The 24,689-nt window shown below is 38.7% G+C and overlaps 1 protein-coding gene and 1 long non-coding RNA gene across 4 annotated transcripts in view; one reads left to right on the top strand and one right to left on the bottom strand.

Annotated features, from left to right (window-relative positions):
• Positions 1-24,689, top strand: part of LOC103473797 (uncharacterized) — a 102,074-nt gene that overhangs the window by 9,787 nt on the left and 67,598 nt on the right. The gene's annotated exons all lie outside the window — the stretch shown is intronic.
• tbx5a (T-box transcription factor 5a) lies at positions 1,885-23,298 on the bottom strand. The gene is made up of 8 exons (XM_008424293.2): positions 19,815-23,298; positions 18,144-18,238; positions 15,066-15,185; positions 14,133-14,280; positions 9,384-9,536; positions 6,015-6,106; positions 4,563-4,792; positions 1,885-3,852 (listed from the first exon to the last, which is right to left on the bottom strand). Exons 1-8 carry the CDS (start codon positions 19,956-19,958, stop codon positions 3,260-3,262), a joined length of 1,575 nt encoding a protein of 524 aa, XP_008422515.1. The 5' UTR covers positions 19,959-23,298; the 3' UTR covers positions 1,885-3,259.

Here is a 24,689-nt window from a genome sequence, read left to right as displayed (position 1 = left end):
ATCATGGAGTCAGTTTGTGATTCTTGGATTTTCCAAAACTAGCATTACAAAGACAGCAGTTTCCTTGCATACTCCTAAGAAAATTTAAACCCCAAATGATCCCAGATGTTTTAATCTATTCAGATTTCCTGTTATCTACTGAAGGTCTTGTTCTTTTGCGTCCTGAAAAAATATATTATTGTAGAAAGTTCCTTTCGAATATTTTCTTAGATCTTTTTGCTTTTTCTGGTTTAATCTTTAAACTTTTCACCGATGCAAAATGTTGCCCATCAAGTCTGCGTCTTCTTCCTGCAGTAACAGCTTCATTGCATGTATCATTACATCTCAACATGAGAACCATCTTAGTCAACCTGACTCTATTTAGCTATTTATTATTAAGAGCAGCAATTTGTTGCCATACCAACCATCATTCAGAAATAAATCTAGTGTTTCAAAATGTGATGAGTCTAAATCTTTCATTTATTTAATAAACATTTTTTAAAAAGTTTTTAAAGGGCTAGTTCAAAAGTTTTATAGTGGGGTTCTGGTGAAAGGTCGGTAAATTATGCACAGAATGCATATAGCTTACATATTTACTGCAAAAGACAGTTTGACACAATCATATAAAAATCATACTCCACTGACGCTGCAATGGCAGTCCTAAGATTGAAGTAGCACAATGAACCCTAAGAATAGAATATGTCTGAATATTGGGGTAATTACTGGAGCAAAAAATAAACTAAAAAGAAATCCTAATTTAATCTAATTTTCTGCACAAAAAATAGGTGCCACAATGTAGCTTTACCTAGAATATGTTTGGGAGAGAGACGGCATGATATCGAGATCCCTATCAAATCTTGAATGCACTCAGCAGCAATAGGTGTGGTAAAGGCCGCTACTATGACAACTATTAAAACGCTTTGAACTTTTCTTCATTGCTGAAACAGCTACTGGATATTTCATTGGGATTTTCTGGGTTTGAATAAAAATAAAGTTGTGCATAATTGTGGAGTGAACAAGAAAAGATACATGGCTTCATTTAAAAATTCAACTTGTATAAATTACATGGACAGATGGAAGAAAACCCTTAACATGCCTGTCAGGTTTCAAGCAGGGTTGTGATAAACAAAGTCCCAAAATTGAAAAAAACTTCTGAAACATAGTTCAATTCATCATCAAGACTATGGCACAACTGCAAACTCACAAAGGCATGTCTGTCCAACTAAATCAACAGACTGGACCGGGAGAAAATTAAAGGGAGATGACTATCCCTTTAACCAGTGGTTCTCAAACTTTTTCTCATGGGCCCCCCAGTGGTTTTCAAACATTTTCTGGGCCCCCCCTATGACTTGTGCAAGCGTAGCGGGGGAATCAACTTTTTTGGGGAGCAAAATGAATGTAAACAACATAGACAACATCAGTAGCCTACAGGCTACTTGTTAAGCTTAAGGTGATGTATTGATATTAGCTAGTCATCTTTTAGCTAACTTTACCTTCATCCAACAGCTTTACTCAACAGTCTGTTAGTTTGGGGGGAAAACTGTGAAAAGTTCTTTGCGTCCAGCAGCAGCAGGTTTCCTTCGCGCACAGGTGTAAACCCAGCATGAGCGTCATAGCGCTCATGTTGCGTTTAAAGGCGACTCGGAAAAACAGATTACCACATGTTAACAACGGATTAAACCGTTTTAACTGCTGATAAAAGTGACAGAGGACACAGATATGGGAAGTGTGGAAGCCCCTACTGTATCAAATTGACATAGGAATAACAGAGTTGGCCATTCTAAGGTACAAACCCAGCGCATACAGCGTTCAGGTTTGTGTGTTTTTTTTCATCCAGACGGCTTCCCGTGCCCCCCCCCCCTGCAATGGCACGGCGCCCTCCCCCCACCACCCACCTAGGGGGCGCGCCCCACAGTTTGGGAACCTCTGCCTTTAACTAACTCAAGGATGGCTAAAGAGCCCCATAGTTTAGCTTTGAGAATCTGACATGTGGATTCTTCAAATATGGCCTTTATGGGAGAGTTGCAAGAAAGTCATTGGTGAAAGAAAGTCCTGTTGGTACATTCCTGTTTGCACAAGACATGTAGGGTATACATGCATGTCTTATAGAAAAACTCTAGGTGAGGTGAAAAACTGATCATCCCGAACATCATCTAAAGGGGGTGAGGATATCTGTTAGCCTGGAAATTGTTAACCTACACAAATCCAACAGCTTATCCTCATTGTTGATCCTGAAATTAAAGATCACACTTCTACGGAAACCTGAATACTTTAAGTATTCCATGTTTATTCCAAAACATGTAAAATTAAATAATGACGCTACATTTGGCTTTTGTTTTTTAATAAAAAAAGAAAAGTGATGTCTTCTTGAAGATCTAATTTAATTGTGATTAAGCTATTTAGGCAATCAGACTCAGTCTGGGTGTGCAAAGAAATTGCTCCTAATGATTACATACTCCACATGTGTCAGATGAATGTAAATCATTTTGAAAACCATGCATCACTTTTATGACACTTTCATAATTATGCACTACTTTTCATTGGGCTATTTCATAAAATCCCAATAAATACACTGAAGTGAATTGTGAAAATATTTAAGAGGTATGTATATGTTTACAAGGTATTGTCTCACAAACCTAATAAAATTGATATGAGGTATTTGACTTGAATGTAAATAAATGAATCTACCTATAAGCAAAAACCATCTTTCTGATTTAAAGAAAAGCCACATTGACCAAAGAGCCACAACAAAACTGACATTAAGCCCTGTCTTTAGTTTTTCTTTTCTTTTTTTTTTTTACAACGTAAATCTGCTACAAAAATGTCATAGAAACTGTCTGGTCGGGAAAATGTGAGAAAGGACAAACATTCAGGAAATACAACAGCTTTCTGCTATCATTCAAAACAAAACTCTGCAGAAAAACACCTTTAACCTGGAGCCTCCTGGCCAAACATCTGAAGCATTTCTGCTCTATTTAGTGTCAGCTTTCCCTGCACTTGAGCAGGCTTCATGAGTGTTCTGGTCCAGCCCAATGTTTGTTTGTGTTCATGTTGCTTCTTTACAAGTGCAGATTCTGCTAAAACGTCCTACTTGATAAGATGCCCACTCATCTCCTGGTAAATCACCCAGCGAATATCAACTTCCCTCAATGAAGAAATATTGTTCCTTTTAAGATTAACTGCAACAAGTCCTTGGAAATATAAATATAACTGACCCAATGTTGCTTTAGTTGGTCCATTTTCTTTCGTTTCCTCTTCAATGTGTGCAGTTGTTCGATTCTTAGCTGTTCTCACTCCACTCTGGCATGATGCTTACACTATGTACAGAGTGATACTGGTGTGGCGAGAGAGTGCGTGGTATGCCATGTGCATAGAGGTACTCGTTTCCCTGTAAGCCAGCTGTCGGCGACTGGATCCCAGCTCCAGAACTGCACTGGCGGCCTAGAGTCTGGTGGGCCATGGAGCTCTGGTACATCGCTGCATGGTGGCCCTCGCCCAGCTGTGGAGAGGCGTGGCCCCCCACCCCTCCCAGTCTGGACACCAGAGACCCTGAGGTGAAGTGAGCGGAAAAATGCTGATAGGGGAGCCTCTCCATCGGCTGCATGGTGGTGACTGAACAACTGCCGTAAGGAGAAACGCTGGCCCACGTGTTGCAGCTGATGTCCTCCAAACTGGGAACAGGTTCTGCGCCTTGCGAGGAGCTGGCATACATACAGGCCTGCCGCTGGCTGGACTCGCTGCGGTAGGCCCCACTGGCGAGGCTGAGGCTCTGGTGGTAGCCAACGGGACGATAGTAGTGGTCCTCCTCGCTGGAAGAACTTTCCAGGTACGGCTTCTTATAGACGTGTTCGCCTGAATGACAGTCGTCATCTGCTGTTGGTAAAATTAAAGAAGCAAACAACTTTGTTATTCAAGAAGGGCCTTCCATAGATACAAAATATCTTCCTTAATGTTGAATAATAAACACTGACCTCAACTGAGGCTTAAGCAAGACACTGCAGGCTTTTAATATTCTGTTTTTCTTTCTGTGAACTCCTGGATCACTCTTATTATTCCCTTAGAGTAAGGTAGGCTGATCAGTACTGGGAAGGCTCACCACTGTTCCATGTCTTCTCCATTTGGGGATTATGACTCTCACTGTGGCATATGGCATGCTCAGCCTTCACAAATGTTTTTTTTAACCCTTTGCAGTTTGATGGATCTCATTAGATGTCCTTAGTATAGTGGGAGAATGATTACTTTGTGGTTTGGTTTGTAGACAGAGCACCTGGTTAATTTGCATTTATATAATTAACTAAGAGGTTTTTTTTTTTTAAGATAATCAAATGTTAGAAATGACACCTAAAAGTTTGTGACAATATTCAAAACGTTCATGGGGCATGCAGGCTCTTGGGAGGTTTTGAATACTTTTGAATTGATGTAACATAGGCTGTTTAATTGTCAGGGCCTTTTAAAGATATCTGGAACTGTCACAATTACCTCCTTCATGGATCATGCTGTAGCACAACAGATGAAACCTCTTGTAACCCTTGAATATTTTAATGTAATCCCTGCATGGCTCATATCACCGCACAGTCTCATACCTTTTCTCTTGATGCAGTAATCTTGTCCGTGCTCATGTGGCAGTGGGTAGGAGCCAGACTGGGGCAGCAAGTCCTGGGAGGTGCTTGTGACCCCGTTTTCACACTGGGAGTACTGGGAGCTCAGGGTGCTGGGTGTGGCCATGCCCTGGACGTCCCCGCTGAACGGACTGTGGCTGGAGCCGACCCTCTGTCGCACCGTGCTGCGAGGCACTACTGGGTACTCTTTGGTGCTGTGTGCATGCACAGAAAATGTATTAGTAATTATCTGTATGTGCCAAACAGGCTCAGTAAAAGACGGCAACTGAAAGGTTCAATCCACTGGATGATTAGTTTGAAAAGGACACTAGAAACAGAGATCCTTCTGTGGGGGGAAAAAAGTCTTTCTACTAATAAATGATTTTCACTCAGAATAATTTACAGAATTCATTGTTGCATCATTGTGCAGCTTTTTGGTTCTTTGATTTTTGGTGTAGCATCAGTTGAAAAGTGACCTGGTTTTCAATAAGCTCTCTCTTCAGAGTAACCAGAAGCAGACGTGCAACGCTTACTGCAGACAAAGGCTGAGCAAATTCATGCAAGACTGATAGTGGCTTACATTCTTATAACTTTTTGGATTTCCAGCGATTGCACACCTACTTAAAGTAACTTAATGTGCTTATTTTCACATGAAAATACTTTTTTTTTTTTATTCTCCCTTTTTTTTTCTCTTGCTGATATTGAGCTAAAATCTATCTCAGTGTGCCGTAACTCAGTCAAGCATTCAGGGCGACGGATGTAGGATTACAACATCTCCTGGAAAAAGACAAACAACTTTCCAAGTTTTGTCTGATTTGGGACTTCTCCACTTGGAAAACCCTTCAGTTTCTCCCCAAAAACCAGGGTGATGGGGGTTTTTCAAAACCAGATTTTCCCCTTTGAAAAAGTGTTTCTCCGCACAGCACGGACTCCAGCTCCATCCCTCATCTGGACTGAATAATAGAGAGCAAAGTGGCCGCGTACCGCCTTGGCTGCCTGACCGAGCGATATTCACCAGTACAACACACAAACACACACATGCAAGCATACACACAGCAGACACAAAAGCAGTTCAGTTAAAAGAACAAAAAAAAAAATCTGTAGAAGAGAGATGCTACAGTCTTGTTTCAGAGGTTCTGCCAGATCAGCCATAAAAGTCTTCACCATGAAAGCTGGCCAATGATCAAGAACTACACTTACATCACTGAAAATAACACTCACTGAAAGTTACACTCATTACTGGCTTGGAAGTCGGTGACTGAAGGATTAAAGTGGGGCTTGTTAAGTGACATTCTGATTCCGGCTGAACTAAAGTGACATTTATCTGCTCATTTGACATCATTCTGCATGTGTAAGAATTTCCAAATATTAAAGATCAAGGATTTTCAAGGGAACTTCTTTTTAAAATGAACAAAATAGCATCCCGGCTGCAGCTACCTTTGCATCCTGGACATCCGGTGCAATTCCATGTCATCGCTTCCACGAAAGCCTTTTGCAAACGGGTTGTTCTCAATCTTTAGTTGTGTAATCTGAAACCGCAAACAGACTTTGCATTAATAAAAAAAAATAAAATAAAATAAGAGTCTCAGGTCTCATAAAAGAAGTCAAAGCCAAATTTATAACAAATTGATGTAATTTTAGAAATACAACTTAACAGTAGATTCCAGAATTCAACTTGAGTTGTAAATTTGCAACTAGGCTTCACTCATTTAAATTCTCCACCTGTTGTCTTGTTACCACCAGAAACGGTGATGTATGTTATTGGCGATTAACAGCCCACTAATAATTGATAAGCTGAGGGGAAGCTTTCACCTTTTAGGATAAGTGTTCAGAGCGTCGTGCAGCTTTCCTCCTGGGAAAAGGCAAAAACCAAGTTTCTCTCATCGGACCTGATCACCTTCCTGCTACATGTCTCGTGCCCTGTGTGGCTTGTGGCAAACTTGGAATAGGCCTTCTGAATTTCCCTCAAAAAATGTTTTTTCCTGATGCTACTCTTAAAGGCCAGATTTATGAAGTGTACAGCTAGTTGTTGGGCCGCTGACAGATTTGTCCGTCAGAACTTTGGATCTCTGCAGAGTTACTGTTTCTCTGATATGCTCTTTTTGCCTGATGGACAGCTATGTCTCGGTAAAGTTTTGCAGTTGTGGCCTGTCTGGTGTGTTTTGTACTGGGGTTTAAATTACGTACAGCACAATTGTCTTTATTTTTGGGTGTAATCATAATTAAAAACCAGATATAATTTTTTCTTTCACAAATTTGTAGTTGTAATATGATAAAAATCTGAAAAGTTTTTAGATGCAAATACTTGGCGGATGTTTCTAACTTTTCAGAAGCAAAGGGAGAAAAACAGCAGTTCCAGAAAGATGGTGGAGGTCCTACACGCCTTTAGTTCAATAAAGCTGTATCTCAGTCAGCAGGTCATATTTTTATTGCATGACTTATTCCATAATGCTGAACATTGTCTTGAAAAAGCTTTAGAAATGCAAATATTTAAAATACCTGGCAGGAATGCCTTGCTTATATTTTTTTATTTAAAAAAAATATAAATCCAAGCTCTAAAGGCGTAAAGCAGAATGCAGGGATATCCCTGTCATGGTTTCTTGCAGGTAATGAGTTGGCGGTTCTGGTGTATTTCCAGCTTTCTGACAGGACTGGAGGTTTGTATGCATGTTGGCCAACACCTACTCTGAACCTTGTAAAATCTGTCATGTGACACTTTACTAGCTGGTTGTTAATTAATGCAGGCAGACAGGCAGATGATTTATATATTCTTTCATGATTTTCAAACTAAAGAGTAAAAAGTTAGCAATTTCCTTTGCCTTCCTCTTGATTAATGCAGATAAACTCACCTCGACAATATTATTTATTTAGAAAAATGTTCAACATTTTCCATAAATTTTAACCCTAGTAAAAGATCAAACTAAACTCAAGATTATCATACATGGCTAAGTTCAAAGAATGTCGTTTTATAGGCTACATGTCTAAGCTTTGCTTAATAAAACAATCGTCGCTTCATTTCAGATGCTATTTTAGCCAATAATAATAATAAAATGTCTGCAAAAGCTGTAATAAATTCTATACATGAATAAAAAACATTACCTAAGAAAACTCAGTTGGGGAAAAAATGTTTTAATTGGAGAAAAGTCTGGAAATTGGACACTGTTTTATTAACTAAAAGTCCAACAGGTGAATTGGAGACGCGCCTGCAGCGCTTAATGCTCCTGCAGATGTTTAACTGTTTGATTAGACCGTTGTGGTAAAACGCTCGGAAATCAGAAATGCTTGTTTTTTTTCCCTTTTCTTTGCAGGTCTGGAAAGAGCCTCAATAATTAGCCCTGGGGTTACGATCCCAGCTCTCCCAATAACGTGCTTAAAAATAATGAATGGTTTCTACAGAGAGCCGGTCATTTTGGGCTTCCTGTTCCCAGAGGCGCAGAGGCTTCTGATTGGCTACAGGGACGCGTGTTCTCTCCCTTTCTCCATTATTCCAAAAACAAGAAACATATATAGGCCCTCATGGCTAAAACGATGCTTACCAGACGCTGTTTACAGATATTTACACCGCCAAGACTTTCTTTCCCCCCAGAAAATCTGGACAAAGTAGATGTTCAGCTTTAGATTCTGGCCTGAAAAGTCTCGAGAAATGTATTTATTTTTGCCTAATGTGTCACCGTTTAGCCATCATTTTCCAAACAGTTAATATAAGGAAAACAATAGATTGTTCCAGTTTTTGTTTAGTTTATAAACACTGAAATTAAGTGCACAACTAGAGGTCAATTTACGAATTAAACAGAAGTTCAGGAAAACAAACAAGAAAACAAAAAAGTTGAATGTTTTTGAAGTTGCAATTTTAGAAATAAAATGCAAGCGAGATAAAGCCTAAAATTAGACAATTCTGCTTCACAATTTTTACATATTTTCTTCTATTTTGAAGCAAGTTTTTCTAGACAGAATTGCTCATTTATCTCCTATACGAGCTATTTTTTCCTCGCTAATGTGGAAGAGAAATTTGTAATCTAAAAACATAAAATAATATTTTGGGCTTCAAATGCTAAATAAAAAAAAAGAAAAGTAAAAAAAACAAAACAAAAAAAACTTACCCAAAGTATTGAAAATAAAATTAAATCAAACAAAAAAAAAAAACTGAATCGAAATGAATGTAATTTTGAGTGGCGCATATTAAACCAATATAAAATAAATCTGCTATAAAAACCCGCTAGAATAAACTGAAAATGACAAACTTCATACAGCCTATTAAAAGCAATAATAATAATAATAATAATAAAAAGTTGGCTGCAGGGAAATCTGTTTGAGATTCATCCGGATCTTCTGCAGCTCGTCTTTCTCCACAAAAAGCTGTAACTTTTCTAAAAGTTGCTTGAGGTCATTTATCCTCCGATCTTCTTTCTGAAGTTTTTTTTTTTTTTTTTTTTTTTTTTTTTTTCGTCGTCTGTCAGTGACTCGTTGTGATATCAGCAACTTTTCAGCTGGCGGCGAAACTTTGATTTTCTCTCTTTCGGTCCGTGCGCGGTCTCTGCGCGGCACGCTGCTAAGAATTTACCCCAAACCATTTCTGTTTGAAAACGCACGTTTTTATAACCTCACGCTGACGTGAATCCTGCACACAAACTTTGCACTCAAATCTGGGGTTTATTTGAATTATAATAACGATAAAAACAACAACAACTCTGCCGTTTGAAACACGTAAAAACACGAAGCAACTAAAAAAAAAAAAGAAGAGCTGTTTACCATATGAAAAACTGCAAACAAAGACAACACAAAAATGTCCAAAAGGAGGACCTGTACCTTGTGGTTCTGGTAAGACGTGACCGCAATGAACGCTGTCTCCGGGAAAACGTGAGTGCAGAAGGCCGTGTTTTTGGAGCCAAAGCCGTTATTTTCATCCGCTTTCACAATGTGAATCCTCGGCTGGTACTTGTGCATCGAGTTGAGGATGATCTGGAATAAAGAGAGGGTTGTATTTTATATATATATATTTTTTGCGTGACAACGTCTGGCTGTAGAGCATTAATGTCACTAAATAGTGCAACTCTTGATAACCTGGCCTCGGCCTTTTGCAAAGAAAAACGGATTTAAGTGATGGCTTCGTCAAAAAATTTTCGTGAAATTAAAAATAGATGTAGGACAATCCATACTAAAACCCCGTTCGTCAGACTATCTTGGCTGAAATTGCCTCGATTTCTCATTTTGAAGGTGTAATAGCTAACTTATTGCCTATGTAAGCCTTATGAACTGCACTTTTTTTTCTTGCTTGCAATTTAAAAACATGTTGCAATAAATGAATGGCTTTCTGGACCACAAATTCACAGAATAAAAAAAATTTTTTGGTATAAAATTGATTAAAAATGAATAAAATAAATGAAAAGAACTAAAAAAAAAGAATTAAATATAAACAACATTTGTGGACAAACTGAATTGAATTGATAGGATTTAATACATACAAAACCGTTATCTTCTTTCAATAAGGACATCACTAATTTCATTCACACCGATTTTAAAATATAGTACGGATTAATGAGTCACCTTATCTTTTAATAATAGTAATAATAATAATGTGTCTTTAATGGTCCAGATAGATTATTCTCAATGATGTTATAACAGCATCTTAGATTATTCTCAATGATGCTATAACAGCATCTTCTCTCTTGTTCTAACCCAGTTAGTGCCCTGAAATGAGTCAATTAGGACGGAGCTCACAGCTGAACTTGAGCATTGAACTTTTCCTTCAACACCCCATCATTCAGTGGACCCCAAGCCGTCCACTGAATTCTTTAACTGATCAGCGAGTCGTGGCTATGAGTCTAGGAGAAAAGCTAACACTTCATAATCTGATCAAATTCCCTCGGATTTAAAAAACAAAAACTAGGGCATCCTCCTCCTTTCTCCACTCTTTCTGCATCTACAACGCTCCCACCTTCCTGTGACCTGCAGGCATGTCGCCCTATCTCTTATCTTAAGGATTGTTTTTATACCTGCCTCTCACAGCCAGCATGCGAGGAGACGAGGGCCTGCCCTGACCTCCAGTAACAGTGGAGGCATCCTGCAGCATTCCACAAAGAAAATCCCCTGTGAGTCAGACATGAATCAGCTCAGAGGGGCTTTCACTGTTGATAGTCGTCCACTGCAGAGTCCAATCTGATCTCGTTTCAGGGCGAAACATGCTACTTGGCAGGAAATGGTCAAACTCCTTCTAGTGACGCCTAGCGAGAACCTGTGAGGGTAGTAGCTTTGATCCTGCTTGCTTTCAGCTGAAGAAGTAATTAAATCATCTTTACAGCAACAATAACTGCACAGAACCTTCTGAGCACATAAAAAAAAAACATGAATTCAATACTAATTTCTTCTCTGATCAGTGTTAAAAAACCCCCCACTCCTGTGAAGATATTACAAGTCGCATCTCCATTCCTGTGGAAAGAGCTGTGGTGTATTTGTGGACCACCCACTGGGACCCCAGCTCATGTCTCGTCTCTGTGGCCTTCACTCACTGCACCGGTTCCTGTATCTTCACCCTCCACCCCCCTCAGCCTCTGGATGATACTATTTAATGATAGTGAGGGATCACTTTGGGTCTCGTGCGGCTGCCCTTCGCTTTCAAGTACCTCGACATCAGAGAGTCCACCCCCACCTCCCCCACTCCCATCCCCACCCGAGCCTTGGGATCAGTGGACTTCGTGCACCAGCATCTATTGCTCATCACACACTGCCATTCAAACGTAAACAGTGCGGTCCTCACACTCCACCCGGCCGGCCCAAACATGTGTGGGAAGGCAGAGAGGCGAGCGCAGGAGATTAATAACGCCGAGAGGTATTCTGGGAGCCGAGAGGGAGATCAAAGGGGGAAACGAGTCCAGCTTGGTATGAAACTTGAGACGAAAAAAATATTTAGGAATTCAAACACTGAAATAGCAACATTGGAAAATTACTTGTGTGCAGTGAAATTGGAGAGCAGTGGTTTTTAAAAAGTCTAACCTGACAGGGAAAGTGCTACTTCAAAATGTGATAGGACCAGTGTTCTTCAGGAGCAGTCAGTAAAATGCAGGTAACAGAGCAAGAAAAAGCATTTCTAATAAAATGTCTTAAGGAGTTATGCAAAAGAACAGCTTCATTATTTAATGAAGCAGCATTTTGACATTGCAAAGCCTGAATGTAATAACTTTATGCAGATCTTCGTAACATCTTTTTATAGGACATTCGTAGTTGTGACAAATCTCACAGGAATGAACAGTTAGAAATGAAACAAAACATTTTAAGTAACATTTGTGCCCTTCTTTGCATAACTTTCATATCATCAAGAGTATCATTTTGTGAAAAAAAGGCATGCATGCATTTTTATGACTAAAATCATAATAAAAATAATATGAGATTATGAAACTTTGTTTTTCAACCTGCAATATTAAAAACAACCTAGAAAAATTAAAATGGTCTTACTTAAAAAAACAAACATTTCCATCACACTAAACATTTAAAGTTTTCAGGAAACAAAGACTTAAACTTCATGTTGAGAGCGACAACAATAACCACACATCAAGCCATTTAGCATCATCAGACTCAGGCCAATGAGCTCAGCTTTGATTAGTCTAGTTATCTAATTTAAGAAACATTTCCAGAAAGAGAAGGAGAAAAAAAAAAAAAAACCCTCAGCTTTAAGTCTGAACAGGTCTGTCTTGATCTATACATCAGGAATATGTTTTGGCTTCATGTGTCTTTGTAAGTAAATATAAAACATCTCTCAGCTATTTCAACAAGCTGGACCAACAAGCTGACAGAGTGTGCATTTTCTGGCAAGCCACCAGCATTTCGGTGATGGATCCCACGGTGCCGAGAAAGCGGGCAAGTCAGGAACCACTGTGACCAATCAAGAAACACACTTTAACCCCAAAAAATGTACTCAATGAGCTCCAGTCTCAGTCCTCCAGCTGGGTTTTGGCAGGGCAGCAACCTCTATAGATACCACGTGGACAGACTCTGGCTTGTGGAAATATGATTTGTTTTGGTAACTGAAGGACTAAAAACAGTTTCGACTTAAAAACGGGTCTGAATGTTGGAAAACTGTGCCGTATATGCGGTCAAATTCTTTTATAGCACTAGAACGTGTTGTTACGCTTCAGTCATTATTTGCGTCCTCTAATGGAACATTTAGAGAACAGAAGACGCAATGCAGAGCCTCTCACTTGTGATTGGAACTACTTGAGAATTTTAATAAGCTTATTTAGTCTTCTGTTCTTCTTTTTAATAGCAGCGATGCATCTTTTTACAGCCATTCTTAGCACAGCCTGTTCCTGACAAAAATGTCCATAATTGAGTGACTACCAACAAGAGAGGTAATCAGGCCTCAGTCTACCCATCAACTCAGCATTTCATGAAAACCTGCTGCCAGCAGCACACTTTGTTCATGAAGTAAAAGATGCTAGTTTTGCTTTTATTGTAAGGGTAAGAACGAATAAATCTCAAAGCCAGATGCAAGTCATAATGAGAAATTAAAGTTTAGAAAATGAGCACCATGTAGAGAAATTCTGGTTCAGTTATTATTTTTTCTTGCTCAGAAAGTGCAACAATATACTTTTAAATCAATAAATGTACGAAGTCCTTGAAGGAACTTGAAAAGGACAACAAATATTTTTAATACATTTTCTCTTTGTTTTTACCATTAAATGGCACGTACAACAAATTCATGTTGACAGCTGGATGCATTTTTTTGGAGAACTTGTGTAAACTGTGATCCAAAGTGTCTGCTTTAAAAATAAATAAACATAAAAAAAAAGATTTTTGAAGATTAATGTAACTATAAAAGGAAAACTTAGTATTTTAGTTACACAAACTTTTCAAATATTTTACTTGTTTGGTAGTTACAAATAATAATCAGCACTTTTGGTTTTTATGTAGATTAAAATAAGAAAATTTGATGCCTTTTACTAAAAGTAAAATGAATTCTTCAAGTGCATTTATATGTATTTTCTTTGAAAAAGTAGAAGACCCACAAAGTTGCAGAAAAGACAAGAGAATGCGAAAATTATAAAATGGCAGAAAATATCAAATGTGTAATTAAATCAAGAAGGATACTCTTCTAAAAATATAGAGGATTTATAGAAGTTTGTTTGGTGTAAAAATAAAAAGGATCAAGTAAAAGTTGCATCGGTGTGGTCTAATAAGAAATTTAATCTTCATTGGTCGATCTATTTTTGAAAATAATTAACCGATAATCAACCTAATATCATTATCATATATGTTGAATATATAAAACGAAAGATTATTTTTTTAAAATTGCAATGGAAAATACAAAACGTATTATTATTTATTATTAATAATAATAACAAATTTATCATCAAATTTTGCAGTAAACAATTACATTTTTCTGGATTCCATAAACCACATTCTTCCAGCAGCAGCAGTGAAAACCTCCCAGTGACAAAACGACAATACATTTGGATGAATGCAACAACACCGCGACGCAAAAGCCGCATCCACACAGCGCACATGCCTCTGCACGTCTCCGCACACAGCTTTAGCAGAATGATTATAGGCCCAGGCACCTACGTGTCCGAACGGGTCCAAGTGGTTGTTGGTCAGCTTCAGCTTCTGGAAGGAGACCAGCTGCCTCATCCAGTGCGCCCCTGTGGCCGGGGAGTCCGGATGGACGTAGAGCCTCCCGGGCATAGCGGGCTCTGCTTTCCCGGTCACAGACCTGACGCACAGGGACAGCAACACATGCGCAACTGGTTAAAGCAAGACATGCAAGCAGTAGATGGGCAGCTAATGGACTGGAAAAGGTGGTGAATGATTTGCATGTTTTATAGGCTGCCATCTGAAATTAAAGCTTTTCATAAATTTAATTGAGGGTTTTAAAATGCAGACCTAAAAATGGCACGTTTAACAATTTCCGCAGCTGTGCGCGCAATTTTTCTCAGCATTTTTGCACGTTTTATTGTTATATGCTGCTAACACAAATAAAGCGATCCCCGATTTTCTGCAATTCACGGACATGTGTAACAATTATTTCCACACATTGTTTTGCTCGGCTCATAATCTGCAGTACTGGCATGTGATTATCCCCTCCGAGTCTCCGCTCTTTTAAAGGCATTGACCCAAACAATAGGCTCCTGCCTTTAAGGTCGGAGATCATAGGGTAAAAGCTAAACAGAAATTCTGCAAAGGGCCACTGCAACTGTAGGAAAACTCATCAGCATGAGCCTATCTCAAAGGGGGAAAAAAAAAAAAAATCAGCTCCAACTGAAACACGTCAGTCATGTTGACTGTAATTCTTGGCAACCATTAGAAAACAGGCAGGTCATAATTCTGCAGGAAATTATACGTTCGCTTCCGATTCTCGTCCATCAGGACAACATAAAAATTTCCTGCTGAAGTCCACTCCAGATAATGGGACATGGGAAGAAATATGTTTTTTTTTTCCCTAAAAGTTTCATTTGCATCCAGATAATTTCTTTTTTTTTTTTTTTTTTTTTTACCCACCATTTATTGTCGGCGAATTTGTATCGATGATCGTCCGCAGGAACCACGTCCATCAGAAGAATGTACTTCGTTTTGGGGTTTAATCCAGTCACTTTCACCTTGAAGCTGGGGAACATTCTCCTGCGAAGAACAAAATATCGACTTTTCCATGATTCTGGGTAAAACTGCGTCTCAAATGTGCACAAATAGTTGAGGCAGAAAAACTAAATCTCTTTACGTTAGCTTTGCACCGCAAAAGTTTACAATGAAACTTTGAACAGTTAACCTTCTTTATGGGCGCATTTACAATTATGACGCACACAACCTCGCATGGAAGCAGCTGAATTATATGAATGCTTTTATTTAGTTTGTGTTTTTTTTAGGGATCTGGACGTTGTGTCTGAAAGAAACCATTTCACTGCACGTGCATTTTTATTTTTTTATTTTTTTTTTAGTAAATTATGGGATGGGCTACGTGGGAGCTGCAATGCTGAAAGAGCGGACATCCTATGAACCTTATATTTGCCTTTCCAGACTGAAAATGCAAACCGTTCGAGTTAAAGGAATACAATTGACGTAATAACTTTGGATAGGTTTTAAACATTAATTATACGTTTCTGAAATTATGTAGGTGTGTTTTTTCTAACAGACACCTAAATTACATTAAAACATACAGAAGGGCAACATAAAGTTAGAGATTTTTTTACATTGTTCTTTGTAGCTCTGTAATGTATAATCTGTATAAAATGGATGTTCACAGAATTCTAGTCCTTTGTATTCAAGTCAAAATTATATTTAGCTAAGATAGTCGTAATAATAGTCGTAAATATGATAAAGACATGTATTTAAAATGTCTTCATTTTGAATCATTTTTCCATAATTTACATTGGAAACTTGCTTCACAGCTGCGGTCACTAGGTGCCCAAAAGCAAGTAATGGATGCAGAGGATCCTCCAGTCAACAGACCTCTGGTGGGTCCTGGTTAGAGAGTCAAACCTAACAATCTCCTTCTTAGTTTTGTGAGGTTGTGCAGTTTGGCCTTTGTTTTCAAAAAAGAACCCAGAACTATTTGTTTTTGATTGAGTTGTAAAAGCTCTGTGAAACTTTAACATATTAATCGTATTTAAAGTCTTGCAAGGTGGCATGCAGAGCTAGCCCGAGGTATAAGCAAAACCATCAAGAGACTCCATAAATATGTTTATTAAGAATGTGAATACCATTAAATTTGATTTGACAGTTTCAAGTTAGATCAATTAAAGGACTTTAAATAGCTTAAAAGCTTAAATTTACTATTCAAAAGAATTGTCAAGTTTACTTTGTAAAAGTAGAGCAAATAATCTTCGTTGTTTGTTTTGTTGATTTGACGAAGCCACAATTTAAAGACATAAGTTTAATCTTTTCTTTGTGTTTGAGCTCAGTTTGCTCACAAATGAATTAATCTGCAACTAATAACCAATCTCTGACTCATTTTAAGCTCAACCAGTTAAACTCTGCCCTCTCTCTGATTCTAGTCTCTATTAAAACGCTGTTTGTTGGTGATGGTCTAAACAGGAACTGGGCCCACAAATTAAATTCTGCTCAAGGCCCTGAATAATCTTAGGCCAGCCCTGTGCCATGTAAGCATTTTCTCAACACGCACCTTGGAGTTAAATAGCTCAGTTTACTAGCAAGTTGGATGTTAGTTGAAGCTAGATTTATACTAACTAAAACTCTTCTATTAATGTGCTTTATAAAGCTTTATCCCTGCTAACCATACCTATAATGTGCTGGTCTTTGGGAACGACTTCCTCAGGATTGAACAGCTGGGCCTTATAGCAAGTTTGTCTTAGCATTAGCACTGTTGCTAATGCTAAAGCCAGATTTCAACTTCTTACGTCTCATTTTATAAGGTGACATAGAAAACTTCATCTTCTGACAACCATCACTAAGATGCACCACAAACCCCTCAAAGTAAACAGCTGGTTTTGTTTACTAATTTGACTTTAGCATTAGCACTAAAGTAAACCAGTTAAAGCTGGATGTGAACTTAAAGTCTTGCACACAAAACTACAAATCGTATTTAGTTTTTAAGGTTTGCTAAAATATTATTTACAAAAAATAGAAGTAACATTTTTTTTCTAAATCATTCTTAAACAGAAGATTACCATTCATGTAAATATGGAATGACAACGAATCAAACTGCCATGGTTGAATAAATTATCATTTTCATTGGTAACATTTGGAAAATCTATTTATTAGACTTTTTTTTTTTTTTTTTTTTTTTTTTTTACAAACTACTTGATTAAAAGTGCAATACTATAAAGACTGAAATGTAATGCAGTCCAAAATTATTTTCATAGCACAACAAGTCAAGAACAAAGCTGTGGACAAGGAGGAATCTAGACTGTCTTTTTAACAAAAGCAAACGTCAAACGACAGACGGGGATGTATGAGGGATTTTTTTTTCTGCAGCTCTGATGGGAAAACTGTGATGTGCCTTGGCTGTGGTGTAATGTAGCTACAATGAATTATTTATTTTAATCATTTACAGAACACGTGTGAGCCGTATGCCACGGGGGGGAGACCAGCGGTCGGCATTCATATATGAATGTTCACACCACGCCTTGCGAGCTGTTTTGACTCGGATGCACTCCGGGCTTGACAGCGGTACACACTCATGCACAACGTCCCCTCCTCGCCCCCCACTCCTCCTCCCTCCTTCATGTCATGCTGCAGCTCAAGAGCCGGGACACAGAAACGTGTCTGCATGCAATTACAGCAGAGCGGGGAAAACAGCATAACTTCCTTAAAACAGATCTTTATTCAAAAGGAAAAGGGAAAAAAAAAACAGCAACTTTTTTTTGCACCAGAGTTCAGTTTCTGAAGGATCGGTGTCTGGTGGTATTGCATTTCACAAAACAAAAATGGCCACCCAAGGTATGATTATAGAGTGGGGTTTTGCGAAACACTGATGCGTCAGCCAGATGTGCTGTTTGTTTTGTTTTGTTTTATCTTTTTTCATGACTGAAAATACGATTTAAACACCTTTAAAACGACATCAAATGACAGAAAAGCAGAACAAAACTACAGTCGTCAGAGCTTTCAAAGAGTCGATCTTACCGTCCAGCTTTGGTTATGATCATCTCCGTGCCCACCTCGTGAAACTTGATCCACAGTTCCCTTTCGTGCAGGTAGACCTTTATGCCTTCCATTCCCTTTAAAAATATACAATCGTGCATTTAAGCGTCTTCTATTGTTAACACCCACGTCTCGTACAAAACGTTGTTGAAGAGACGCAAGACGACCAGACATCGTGAAAATATGGTTGAATATTGACAACAAATAAGCAAACACGGGACAGGTGGATGTAGATGTCTGAACGTGGATCAACCGAGCCTGACTTTCAGCATTTTTGTTCAGGTTTAATGTGGTGGAGAATGTGTGAGCTGAAAACTTCTAACAAGGAATTTTTTTAGGCTACGTATAAAACGTCTCATGTTGGCGGGATCACTTCTGGCACATTATGCGCACCATCCATGCGCATTTAAAGCTTAATGTGCTGGCAAACGGTTTACTTTGGAAATCCTTGTCTGACATGAGACTACTGATACGGAAAAACGAAAAGTGTTTTATTGACAGGCTTTGGACACAAGACATCCAATATCAATTTGTTTTGAAAATAGAACTTGTCAGCTGCAGAAGAGAAAAGTAAATCCATTAGAGAGACAGATATGCTCTCCAAGTAAGTCTTCTTGCGTCTTTTTCGAAAGTCCTATTTTATTTTATTTTTTTAGCAAAATTACATTTTTATCGAATAGATCTCCGGTGAAATTTGATCTACTCAAACAGCCTTCCAACCTCAATTAGGCATCCAAAAACTACAGTTATCTTTAATTTTTAAAACATTTTGAGAGGGACTTTAAAGACGCACATAGTAATTCATAAATATGACAATCTTGCATGCCAATTAATTGAAAATAAAATCCTTTGTGCATTTTTTTGATCATAATGTCTGTATATATCGGGTTTCAGCTATAAATACGATTTCAGTTTTTACCTCTTAATGTCTATAATCTTCACTAGGTCACAAATTAAAGTAGGTGAATGGTATTGAGGATGGATTTATCGTTAACAAAAAAAACAAACAAACAAAAAAAAAAAACATTGGCAACAATTGACCGGAAGTCCCGCTTTTTAATTTTACTGTAAAATCAATGCTAAAGTCGGGCACCAACACTCCTATAACACCTATAACGGCAAAATCGTAATCCTGCAACAAATGATGATTGCAAATCTTGTTACAGTTGCTTAGATTTTCCCGGAATGGATCCTGAATCATGATGTAAACGGTACGGATCAGAATGCGGCCCTTTTACTTTGAAAGAAAAAAAAATCTGTCTCTACAATGCGACGCTGTACTTCACCACTAAAGAACTGCTAAAAGAACGACGTACACAATGTAGCTACTTTATAAACTTGTATAATCTGTATTTCAAATGTCGCATAACAAAGAACAGCAGATTATTTTTCAGTGATTGGTTTGATGTTAAAGCACTGCTATAAACTCATGTTTTTCACTTATTCAGTTTGAAGAAATTCACAAGAAAAAAAAAAAACAATAAATCCCTCCATCACTTTGACTAATAGCTCGATAGCAACCAATGAGATCGACGCTGTATTTATTCATCGAATATAAGGTGTCGATCTTTAAAAACCCAAGTGTGAAGGGCCTGAAGCAATAAGACTGAGGCAAAGGAACAAAACAAAACTCAAAAAGAGACGTACACTGACCTGCTGGATGTATGTTGTCTGCGATGATGGGGATTTCCCCGAAGTCCCGTTCTGTTTCTCTGGTTTATTATCGTTCTGTAATTCCCTTGAATCCGAACCTCCCGGAGAGTTCTGGACGGCAAACGTCTCCTCCTGGTCCGCCATGACCAGAGCCCAGAAAAGCTACACAGACCCAGCTGGAAGACCGATGGGAGACATGTAAGAGCAGAAGGACTCGGAGTGTTTCTCAGAAGTTAGCAGATGTAAATAGACGCGTAACTGAATGTTAAAACAATTATTGTTGAATATATACATTTTTGCTTTTGTACTTCAGGCGAGTTGTTACAGACTATGGATTCATATTCGGAGGTAAAAACGTAAGTTTTCCAAAGACGTCTAGGATAAAAAGATAACCTTTAGTTTTACGCATACCATAAACACAAATCACAGGATTTGCACTGAATGGCCCAGTCGGTAAAATGCTACATTTTATTTATTTTGGAGAGCATGATATACATTATTCATATTGTCCCCCAAAATCAATGCACATATTTGATCGATTTACTTGTTTCACAGCCGGCAGCATGATGCAAAATGAATGCATGAGTTGCTTGATAGCTACACCTCTGCAGAGTACTGTATGCAACTAAGATGACAAAGCTGCCTGCCCAGTCCGATTAGAGCAGAGTCTGCTTACCTAAAAGCAAAAATAATAATAATAAAAAAGCAAAAAAACAACAACAACAAAAAAAAACACGCCTTGGTCTGCAACCTAGGCAGACCACTTTAAAAACGTCCGAATGCTCCAGTCAGACAGTCCGGGCGTTTTGCACGGCGAGTTTCCCCATGAATGCTCCCTTTTTCCGGTGATGCGTTTCCAGATTTCATCCAAGCGGAGCCTTGACCGAAGAGGACCAAACTACGAGACGCCGCTCACAGCCATGTAGAGGATTTCGCAGCCTCGTCCCGCTTTTGTGAGCCGAGCCCGCCGATAGCACTGAGCGCCGAGCTGCAGCCGAATCCCAGTGGAGCAGGTCCGACACCTCCTTCTTCTCCCTTCCTCTCTCCTGTCGCTCTCCTTTCTGCGCGATCGCTCTGAAACTGTCCACTGCGCATCAGTGACCAAACATTGTGAAGCGGAAATCTAGTCCGAGACGAGCAAGCAGGACTGAGGGGAGGAGGAGGGGTAAATGGAGGAGGAGGGAGGAGGTGATGTTCACTGAGCAGGAGTAGCTTTAGCTTGTATGACCAAAATCATGATTCCTTTAAGTTTATCAGCCCATGTCTTCTTATTAGTTTTTCAATCTGATCCTCTAATTCCTATTTGGAGATCATGTGCTGGTATGGGCAACAATCCTTCACCAAATCTCCAAATACTGCTTATCAGCACAACCGGTCTAAATTTGCGAGTGCAACAATAAACATGAGATTCATTTCAAGGAGTTGGGTTTTGTATCAGTGTATTAAATATTGGGGTTATTTATGCAATTAAAAAAAAACACACACACACAAAAATGCTTCTTTTTCTAATAAAAGCGAGGCGCAGTGAAGTGTAAACACTCAAATATGAAAGTTTAAAATAAAATAAAAAAAGTTAGGTGTATCTTCTATGCTAGCTCATGTCTGAGTTAAACATGGGCTAGCACTCGCATCTATAGGAGAAATGTTCCTTCCAAGAGATAACTTAAAGGACAGGAAACATAAGCCAACTAGAGCGAACAGCAGCGGAGAAATTGGAACAACTAACCTGACATGAAGCAGAACTTCAGGTTAGTGCGGTGAGCCACTGAAGTTGTATTTGTTTTGCACTGCGGGTCCCTCTGAGAGCCACAGGGATAAGCTTACACTCAATACCTTATTGTGCTTTCGTAAAAATCAAAATCAAGTCATACACTGTTTTATTGTAGGTAATTTAACTTGAAATGGTTGTCATCCCGTGTTTCTCGATAAGTTTGCTCAATTGTTTGTTTTCGAAGAACAGTCAACCTGTCAGGAACAGTAATAACCCGTCACATCTGGTGGAGAATTTCGATATTGTGAAAAGCATAACTGAACAAAATACAAACATTTTAGAAACATTAAATGGAGATTATTTATTTATTTACTTGTGAAGATAATTTCAGAAAATGCTACATTTTATTAAATCTGTATTTAAAAGAATAAATGTTTTTGGCTGATATTTTCTCTGACTTTTGGGACACACGCACAACGAAAACCTAAACACACACGCTTGTTGAGAGCTCAGAAATCTGGAGAACAGCATAATGTCCTACGCTCATCAGTTGAAGAAATTGTGCGTCATTACGCACTGTACCTGTGCGCAAACGGCTCCTACACTGAGTAACGAAAGAACAATAACCGGATAGTTTGAAAGCTGGACGAATTTACTAGATTCATGATTGAAGGAAAGAAAAGAAAAAAGAGAAAAACTAGTGTCTAATGGTCACAAGTGAACATGTGCAACAATTATTTAAAGGATGAAACTGAGAGGTTACATCTCGAAAAAGTCAGATTCCATAAAGTTTAAGCAAGAAACGTTCTTCTGAGTAGTTTGAACTAAAATAATCATTTATTTACGTTTTCAGGTTTTTTGATATTGCGTCATTTTAATGATAGATTTGTATCTGCAATAACTAACTAAACAGACAAATAAATAAATAACGATATTCATTATGAAGATGATTATATTCCTTGCCAGGAATATAATCGGTTCTCAATGCAGCTGCTTGGTGCTATAAAAGCTCACATCACATCAAAAAAAAAAAGATAACAGTGTGGAGGGAACAAAGAGTAACTATAAGAACAGCATATTTATAGAGAGGAAGAGTTTTTTTTAAATATTTTTTTTATACATCCACAAACACCAAACAGTTAAATCAAGACAAACAACCACAAAACATTTAATGCGATGTTGACAGACTGAAGTGAGCATTGCGCTTTTTTTAATTATTGAGAAACAAACGAACAGGAACACACTCACTCAAAAACGCACACACACACCGCAACAAATTGAAATGAATACACGTGTTTGCATTACAAACCATCAACCCACGTTTAGATTTCCATTACCGCGTCTCACTGCGACTCGCACGCCTTCACACTGTTACTGTAACAATCTGTATTTATGTCGCAGGGTGAGAGTAAAAAGCAAGATTTTATTGAAACTTTGAACTATGCATTTAATTTAATAAACTGGGGAGAATTAAATGAAGTTGCACCGCAAGGATGAGTTTTGGGAGACAAAAAGAAAAAGGAAAATTAAGATTTTTTTTTAAACATAAAACGAGCATATTTTCAAAATTGTCTTCACTTTACCCAGCGAAGAAAATCATATTGTAAAATTTGCCTGAGACGGTTGGTTGAGCAGCATTCTCTGCATGCATTGATGCTTGTTCCGCTGCGTTTTTGTGCAAATGTATAAATCTGCTGTGTTTAAAAACAGACATGTCTTTGAAATTCTGCTGATTACGCGCAATATGAACTCCACTTAAAAAACAAAAAAACAAAAAAAAAAAACACAGTTTTTCTCCAAGAAGAAAAACTTAACAGCAACAACAAACACTAGCACGCAAGAACAATGCATGAGACCTAAATGCCAGGTTGTATTGTTCTGTTGCTGACACATCTAATCCTCGCATCCAGGATCATTTTAAACACCTCTCCTACCTCCTGGATTGAGTGTATGATCTGATGCTTCCTTTGGAAGTGTGGATCTGAGCTGACCGGCAGGTGAAGCGGACTGGTGCGGCTAACCACCAGCGCAGCCAGGACCTCTGAATGAGGTGGAGTGTGCCTAGATGGGTTGCATCCACACACCAAATTGTGAGACTTGTGGAGGAAGGAAGAAAAAAGAAAAGAAAAGAAAAAAAAAATTCTGCAGCCACAGTTTGGCTCTCAGGAGCTGCGCCAGAATGTGAGGGGAGAAGGACAGCAAATATGTTGCATTGCGAACGTTTTGGAGTGGGTGGCGAATTTGATTTAAAACGCACTTTATCATGACATAACTCGGATGATTGCGCTCTCACATAGAATTTCAGGATACATTTAAAAGCATAAGCAAGAAAAGTTTGCAATTTATGTTTACGTAAAGCTTTCACGTCGAGATATTTTCTGTAGCTAAAACGCCAGAGTCAAATAATGTGAGAAATATGAATTATATAAGTCAATTTTAACATACCGCAACTGGAAAGTATCTTCCTTTGATGCAAACAACTCACTGGGAAATATTTGAACAAAGCAGAATTTAACCCTCAACTTTATCGGCAGAAAAAACATGAGCGCCCGACGAGCAAAAGCAAATCAACAACATAAATTGCTATTTTTTTTTAATGCATAAAACCGCAAAGTGATACTGTTTTCACTGGTTTTGGTGATCGTTTTTAGATTAGGCGCAAAGTCGGCTTCCAAAATCCGCTTTCCCTAAAATCCTCCTTCTGATTTTTTTTTTTCTTTTACTGTCTTGGCTTGTTGAAGCTCTTGCTAATCCACCATGGTTTCACCCTCCATGGCCACACATGGGCCCTGTGGTCTGACACCCGCCTCTTCTCCTTTTGCCCGTCTCATTATCCTCCGGGCTCCCTCCTCCATCCCCACTTCCCCGACCTCGTGAATGAGTTTACCCTTGTTCCACTAGTGGGCCACCACGATAACATATCTGGGCCTTCCATGGCAACCCAATTAGACGACGAGGGGTATCTGTGTTGCGTGCAAATGCGTGCGCACCGGCGCGCATATTCGCCTCGAGAGCTCCCACTTTTGCTGAGGAGGGCCGGAGGCTGAGAGCAGAGCAGAGGTGACGGCGGGATGGTGGCGGTGAGCTTGGGGCTGACACATTTCTGCTAACGATCACATCACACACAGGGAGCCACATTCCGACTTCCTGGTTCCGCTACGCCG

This window comes from Poecilia reticulata, chromosome 12, assembly GCF_904066995.2.
Source record: "Poecilia reticulata chromosome 12, P_reticulata-male-v2, whole genome shotgun sequence".
Classification (NCBI taxonomy): Eukaryota; Metazoa; Chordata; class Actinopteri; order Cyprinodontiformes; family Poeciliidae; genus Poecilia; species Poecilia reticulata.
This window is presented reverse-complemented; position numbering and strand designations above follow the sequence as displayed.

What these genes read in the sequence shown, in the direction of transcription:
- tbx5a (XM_008424293.2), bottom strand. Translation starts at nt 19,958, where the DNA reads ATGGCGGACCAGGAGGAGACGTTTGCCGTCCAGAACTCTCCGGGAGGT. An exon ending in AAATTCGCCGACAATAAATG is followed by an intron (nt 14,281 to 15,065) that starts GTGGGTAAAAAA and finishes CCTGTGCGTCAG; the next exon opens with GTCTGTGACCGGGAAAGCAG. An exon ending in TTACTGCATCAAGAGAAAAG is followed by an intron (nt 3,853 to 4,562) that starts GTATGAGACTGT and finishes TTTTACCAACAG; the next exon opens with CAGATGACGACTGTCATTCA.